General features: G+C 42.4%; 1 protein-coding gene across 1 annotated transcript; it reads right to left on the bottom strand.

Annotated features, from left to right (window-relative positions):
* Positions 1-1,880: 1,880 nt before the first annotated feature.
* On the bottom strand, positions 1,881-2,740 carry LOC122059272 (pathogenesis-related protein PR-1-like). The gene has a single exon (XM_042621975.1). The coding sequence runs from the start codon at positions 2,660-2,662 to the stop codon at positions 2,063-2,065; it is 600 nt and encodes a 199-aa protein (XP_042477909.1). The 5' UTR covers positions 2,663-2,740; the 3' UTR covers positions 1,881-2,062.
* Between the last annotated feature and the right edge of the window lie 5,393 nt (positions 2,741-8,133).

The following is an 8,133-nucleotide window of genomic DNA, read 5'->3' as shown; positions in this document are numbered from 1 at the left end:
TCCTGATTAGGATGGATTTGATCCTTGTTTAGAGAATAAGTGTTGGAATAGAAATGTGTATCCTTGTAGCTTCGATCGGTAGCTCGATTACCGAACCACCTCTGCCGAGCATCCGATGGTTGGCCACTTCTCAAGAGTGTGGTGTGGTTATAGTCCGACCAAATGTAACTCATATATTATCTTGCCTGGACCTCCAACTGTAGTTAGGATATGGCTCGGTGGTTCACGCATGTCGACCCTCATACATGGGTGCAATTTAGTCACTCAGTAACTAATCCAATCATAGATGTGGATCGGTCACATCCAACCTACATAGTGGGCACCATCGGGAATGTAGCTCGGCCACATCTAGATAGATCGTCTTGCCTCGAGCCAAGGCCTATTGGACTTGATCTCGCTTCGTTCGACTAGGTCAACGTGGTGTGCCACCGTTGTTGAGTATTTTTTACCATTACAATATTCAACTACCAACTCCATTTTTCTGACGAAATTTCAGAATTTGAACCGTGGTAATTTTGGACTTCCAAAAATTGGGCGATGGATGAAAAGGCTAGATTTGGATCACGTATTAATCAAGATGCAATTTACGTGAACTCAGTTCTGGTGCACTCCATACATTGAGATCCATATTCGGCCATAAATGGAAATAGATCCCAGCTATGGATCAAATATGGGTTCATTCTGGATCAAATATCGGTTTGATCTACCATACTACATTTGCTTATACGTTTTTTCTTTGTTAAGACCCAGACAATGCCGGGTCTGGCTTGGGCATGAGATTGTCACATGAGGCTTACCATAGAAATGGACAATCACTGGGCTCAACATTCTGAATTGATGATTGTAAAAACCTTTTCTGAGGCTAATGCCCCAATAAGAGGTGGTGGATTCCCAACGATAATAGAATTAAAGCCCACTATATCAATGGGCCACTCCATTCATGCCCATTTCGAAGATTGAACCTCTTGAAACTGGAGGGAGTCCATAACTAATCTGTGTAAAATGGGAAAGCAAATAAAGAAAAGGGGATCATCTCGATGTAGCTTTCCTTGTAGCGGAATGGATTTGGTTGCACCACACGTTGATCTGCACAAATAGCCACGAACGAAAGATTATGGCGATCTCACTAGGCAGTATTTTACCCTTCAAATCTAAAGATTGCAATGGAGATCCTTGGATACACACACTCTTAATTGGGAGAGACAAAAAATAATAGGGAGAAAGAAAGCTCTTGAGATTAGGTCAAAACCTTACTTTGCTTTGTGGTCAAACCTTCTTATTTATAGAGAACTGACAAACTAGGATTCCAAATCCTAGTGGATCTATGATTACTCCAAATGGACGACCCACGAAGGAATCGGGTCAAGACCTTGTTCAATTAACAATCTTTAATATGGAAATGGGACTATAAGATTATGTTCAACCAAAAGCACTTCACATCACCATAAATCACTCCCACACAAGGTTTTAAAACTCCTCTTCGGTCTCAATCGATATCAATACCAATCAGATTGGTATGATCATATTGAATCAGATGACGTTACGTATCTCTAAAAAAAAAAAAAAAAAAAAAAAAAAAGGCAAGATAAGAAAAAAAATGTTGTTTTGGACCATTTTATCCTTATACCTGATAAGAAAAAAAAATGTTGTTTTGGACCATTTTATCCTTATACCTTATCAGTGATTGATACCATAGAGATCGATATTGGGGATTGGACTTGGCCAATATCAATCCGATCTGGTCAATCATAACCGATTTAATCTGATTTTTAAAACCATGCTCCCACATCAGCATCTATCTATAAATGACTAAATACCTATAGCTACTTTTTTTTTTGGGGGTGGGGGGGTGGGGAGGTTGGGGTTGGGGCTGAGGGTGGTAGAGTAATAGCTACTTCTTCACTTAGTTATATCTTTCATATGCAGTAACACAAATATAGTTTTTCTATGCATCCCCCTGTATCATTACTTTCAACCACCAACCCCCGGAGATCAATAATTCAATACTAGAGTTCAAATTACTAATATAGTACCCTAAAAACCTACAACCCTGACTTAGTAGTTAATACGGGCGCTCACCAATGTAATTACCCACTGGATCGTAATTACAGGTCATAAAAACATCGCCATCGTTGCAAAGGACACGAGCGCATCCAATCCGTCGAGTGTTCCTCCACACGATTTGCGTGTAGTGGCCGCACATTTGTCCAGCTTGGCATGTGTTAGTCACATAGTTATAGTACTTCTCTTCATCAGCCCATGCAGACACAGCATCTGTAGGGTTCCAACTAGAGCCACTACCCCAATATATGTTCTCACCTAGCTTGAAGTCACCCTCTGGGAAAGAATGTTGCAATTTACAGTCTCCTTGCCTCTGCCCTGCCCACCATCTCGCATATTTCTCTAGTTGGTAATCCCACATTAGAGGGAGCTCCCATTTTGATGCCCTAACCAAGTTATGAGCATACAAGAACTGTAGGGACTCACCTATGCAACCCCAACATAACTGTTTAGACACTTGGTGCACTGTCTCATTGTCCGGCACCTTCCGGTGAACTACTGGCATTGCCGCCGCCGGGTCCAATTGAACAGCAATTTCTCCATTGTCTATGCCGGCGACAGAGAGCACTAGAAGGAAGAGGAGGAGCTGATGGATTTTCATTGTATGGGTTCTGTAAGAAGAAGAAGAAGCTGGTGACAGGCTAATTGACGGTTACTAGCTAGAAATTAAAAATTTTCTCTTCATGTATATAGGAGTTTGGATTACAATAGGACAAGAATGATCATAAGCATTAAAAGCCCCGTGAGCCAAGATAATGTTCACCCGTGAGTCTTTAGTGTCTGATTTTTTTGTGGGGCGGCCATGGCCGGGACCTCCATTGGTGGACTGTTAAAGCTCTAGAAAGGGTTAAAAAGCGGACTACCAACCAGTCCCACCAACGTTATGACATTTTCACATAAAGGATGAGTTTACACGTGTCAACCAAAGCAATGAATCAAATAGCACTTGGCCCACTAATGAAGAAATTTGTAGATATGTGTTTTGGCCCTTCCACGTGGATCTATTACCATGGAGACACGCGAGTCTAGGTTACATCATTGGTATGTCAGCTAATATTAGGCAACCCTGGTCACGGTGTCTTGCATTGTTTTTTAGCAGAATGCATGTGACTCTTGTTCGCTCATAAAATACCGCGCCCAGAAGAGAAAAAAAATCATGGAATCATGAGGATATATGTAGGGTACTGGTTGTGTTGGTGCTTATCTTCGTCGAGAGGCTGGATCTGTAATTTGGTTCCTTTTGTGAACTAGGATCTGCACTCATACAAGTTAATAATTGGTTCAAAGTTTCCTTTGGGAAGAAGACTCCGATGTCTTAGTCGAGTTTCGATCACTGTTCAAGTGAAATGAATCTCAAGTCCCTAAAAAGTGCATACATGTTCCGGTTATTCTATGCCCTTTTTATAGTGATTTTGGGGTTCCTCCTTATTGGTTGGATCTTCCACTCGGAGCTGAGCTGGCCTTCTTGATAGCGGCTGACCTGACCATGGTTTACCTTTGGTCGAATAACTGCCTCAGGTTCAATTAAGGACTCTTGCTGAGATTGCGTGGGGCCCCTCCTCCACAATCGTAGCTATTGTTGCATGGTCGATAAAGCGGTGGTCGAGTGGTCTGTCCTCTCTCAATCGAGCCTCGTGGTTGAGGGAATTGAGGATAAAGGGCCCAATCTGTCGTTAGTTGACCATTGACCATCCCTAGGTTATAGTGTGCATATTATGGTATATCAGGTTTTGTTATTGCAATATATATTACCGCCGGGGGCGTACCATACAAATCGAATGAAGTAGCAGGCGAGGCAACCAATGCGAGTCCAGGTGAATGGTCTAACTGAACTATATATCTAATCGACAGTTGACATCTAGGTCAAGTGCAGCCCGATCGACTGATGTTATTAAAGAAGGTCAATCATCAAACTGTTATTAAAGAAGATCAGTTGCCAAGCGGTCAGTTAACACCAGTGTATGAAAGGCGGCATGGGTGACTAGTCTCACCATGTCTAAACAACTAATAGCAGCTTGAGATGTTAGAACCATGATCGCACAATTGACCTAGGCCCCAGCTTCAACAGATTGGTGAGTAGCGCAAGCAGCTAGCCGCTCGAAATAAGGAAGCTCAGCAACCAGGCCACCCGATCCATGTCGCTTGACATGTTAGTCCTACGGGTTTCCTCATCACAATGCACCTTAGAGAACCATCCATGTTCGTGATTTATAAGCAAGGAGTGGACTATCCTAGTTCGGAAAGTGTTCTCCAAGGGATATCGAATCTTCCCCAGAAAAGAAGGATATCTCGCCATGTCCCTTGGGATATGGTAAATACATGGAGTTCCCATAATTGGGATGTCCTCCATATTCACTTTCCTACTGTGACTCTTGCCATACATGGACTCCTACTAGTACTAGAAAGCATGCCAGATTGGGACTCTCTTCATTGTTGTCATTCCCAACTATAAATACCAAGGTAAGCCACCCTTTCAGGGGATTGACACTTTTCTATTCTCACTAGAATTTCTGTTTGCAAAGAGATTTGACTTAGGCATTAGAGAGTCCCCAGCTGGATTAACCCAACACTGACTCTCTTGTTTTATTTTCTATGCATGTTCCACGAAACTTCCTAGGACAATTTTTAGTTGTAATAGATTGGAGTCGTTCATGGAAAACACTACTAATCAAGCCACCCACTTGAACCATGAATCTGCATAGTGGTGTTCCTTATCTCCTCCTCCTCCCACCATCTAAGGAGGGCAAGGATGTCAAGGGAATCAAGTGGAACATGTGAACTCCAAGGATCCTCCTCTGCTGACACCCCACGTTGGCTCGTCTCATCCGAAACAAGGAGAGAACCACCAATAAGCCAATGGCCAAGTCCCATTAGTAGGAGGAACCCTACCTCCACCTCCACTAGTCGCTTTGTTGAACCATGTGTGGGGGTAACGTGCCACCCACGGGCCCCATGCCACCGCATCCTCACTCAAAGACACATGGGGAGCCTATTTCGCATGGCTTTCCGCCTTCGGTATCTTCTAAAAATAAACATTTGGAGTGACCACCTAGGGTTAAGGCCTAGGACCCAAGATATGGGGCCGATCAGGACCCGAGATTGACTCGGTCTAGATATTAGGGTAAGTGCCAGGTTAAGAAGTTGGGAAGGTGTTAGGCACCCACTTCACCCGGCTGAACCCGGTTGAACCGGACTTCCTGTTAGATGCTGATTTTCGAATATTCCCCTTTTATGCCTTAACCAACATGCATGGCTATGCTATTAATATACAATACTATACACATGTTTTACTTAATGTAAGTTCTACATTATGTCCATTTTTGTTGAGGAATTATACCTGACCTTGACCCTTGTTTGGGTCCAAGAGGGGACAGGCCCCAGCTGATATTCGGTGGTTCTAGTGGAGATCCCTAACTCAGATGAGACTAGCCTCGACTGCTTGCTTCTCTCCTTTGGGGAATCTAGGCCTCTAGTAGCTCTTCAGGCTTTGGGACCCTCCTCAAGGCTAAGAGGTGGAAGAATTTCCTCACCCCACTCTTCCCTACTTCCTTCTCTCTTCTCTCTTATTTCCTCTCTTTTTCCTTTTTCTTCCTCCCCTTTTCTCCTTCAAATCTCTCTCTTCTCCCTTTTTACTATATCCTTTATGGTGGAGAGGAAGACACTATTTATAGCTATCAACCCCTCCCTCTTATGGGTCTGTCCAAGATTTTCATGGGCTTGTCATCCAAAAATAGCAGGTTCCCACGAGCCTGACCAAAATCCTTTCCAAAAGTGAATTATTTCACATTTTAAACACTCAAAACTTGCCTTTCTTTATTTGAAATTGGCGGGTCTGTCAAAATATTGGTGTACCCATCTCAAAAGTTCCTGAAAAACCATTTTTGGAAAAAAAAGCTTTTTTTTTATTTGCTTTTCCCATTTTTTATTTTTTATTTCCTTTTTGGGTATAAAGATGGTGGGGCCCGTGGGGATGCTGGCAGGCCCACAGAAAAAATGTTAGGCCTGGGTGGAAGTGGGTCTGAATCGGACGATCAATCCCCGTTTCGACTTTGGGAACGATTCCAGGAGATCTGGTGGTCCGATTTTTGCATGCAATATATCGTCGGAATCATCTTTCCAAGCACTATCCAATGGTGTGGGTTTCGAGCTCCTTATTCACTCGTAATATTGAAACAACAAAGAGGGGACTATGGTTGTTCACTCATAAAATTGAAATAACAGAGAGGGGACTTTTAGCCTTTTGCTAGATGGGGGTTTTCTGGCAATCCTTATTCATGTCATTCCCATGCCATTAGAGAGTATGTGGAATCAATTCATCATTATATACGATGCTAGTATTAGGTGTGTCACACCCCACTCACCGTTATGGGAATACCAACGGTGGGAGTGAGACGCTTACTCATCTTACACCTCTATCAGGGTCTCTGATAGCAGTACCTTAACATTCACAATCACACAACACCAAACCAAAAGATTAATTAGCGGAATCAGAGTATAAAGTATCAGAACGTGATTTAAGTGGGGTAACATCTAATGATAGTATATATCCATAACCAAGTTATTCCATATACAAATATCCATGAAATACATATAATAAGCCAAAAAGAATACCAATCAATAATTTGGTATCAAAATATCGAAAGATGACCACTGGTCTCAAGGTCCCACATAAGCACAGGTGTCGTAGGCATAATCCAGGTCATGCTCCTCAGCATCTGGTATCCACCAATCACTTACTCCATACTCGGGTTACTCCATACTCAGGTCTGGGCAAAGTAGAGTCATAGCCCAACGGCCCAATAGTACATGCATCTTCATCTAAAAAGTAACATATATGTGGGGTGAGCTCCAACTAGTTCAGTGAAGGGTGGGGTTCATGCACAATCAATCATATACATAATAATCCACGATGTCATAAGTATAGGATTAAACATAATCCATGATGTGAATGATGCATTTCATTTGATTATTAAACCACCTAACATACAACTAAATCGGGTTCCTGCTACTACGACGCATTTGGCTATATCCTTAGTCCCAGAACTTGCACATCGATCACCCAACAATACAAACCCTAGTCGTGATTAGGAGCCTATCGGTTTTGGAATGCGACCATCTGTCACCCAGCAAACCCCTGATAACCTACTCTTAGCAGTCATGACACCAAAATCACCATAGGCCATGCCAAACTATTTTCTGCCTCCGGCAACAATCACATCTTACCGCGGGTGTGGCATTTCGAAAAGGATCCTCGAACATACCACCACTAAGTTATCCAATACCTTACCCTTTATTGGCAAGGGGACGTAGCATAGGAAATATCAGCTAACCACAATATACTACATGCCTTGCATAATGATGCAGTTACTATAGAATACAATACCAGAATTAGCCATCGGCCACATAGCATCCATTTCCAAACCTATCTAACATACAAGCAGCTTGAGTATGGGCTATGTAATACCGAAATTACCATCGGCTACAAAGCGTCCCCATTTCCAGGTATAGTCCCAGAGTGTACGATACTAGAATCACAATTGGCCACAAAATACAATCCACGACCATATATAAATCTAATACACATACACAATGCATGAATGCAACATCCACACAGCGATCACGGTATCGAAACCACCTCAACCACACTGGATCTCGTCTCACAATCCACATCTCAACATAGTTCACATATCCAATTTACACATTTCATAAACATAATGATTCGACATAATTAACATGTCAGGAGTTCAATATAATCATTTCGACATTTAGTAATCAATTAAAATTCCTTACACATGAGAGCGATTTCTAATATCAAACACTCCAAAAATTAAGAGTCAACCATCCCTCACCTTGGCTTGGTTTGGATAGGGTTATATGTGTTTCAACCAGTGTTCAACTCACTTTTGACCTCGTTGTACGTGTTTTTCCGTGTCCTATGTACAAGTGTAATCGGGTGTTAACGGGTGTTGAAAACACCAGAGGGGCCCCACAGTGGTTACCTTCAAAGAACATAAGTTCTATCAAATTTGGGACATAACAACAATGTCACCAGAAATATCAGTGGTATTTCCG

Source organism: Macadamia integrifolia, chromosome 13 (genome assembly GCF_013358625.1).
Source record: "Macadamia integrifolia cultivar HAES 741 chromosome 13, SCU_Mint_v3, whole genome shotgun sequence".
NCBI classification, from domain to species: domain Eukaryota; kingdom Viridiplantae; phylum Streptophyta; class Magnoliopsida; order Proteales; family Proteaceae; genus Macadamia; species Macadamia integrifolia.
This window is presented reverse-complemented; position numbering and strand designations above follow the sequence as displayed.

Bases quoted from the DNA above. Each gene is read 5' to 3' on its own strand.
- LOC122059272 (XM_042621975.1), bottom strand. From the start codon at position 2,662: ATGAAAATCCATCAGCTCCTCCTCTTCCTTCTAGTGCTCTCTGTCGCC.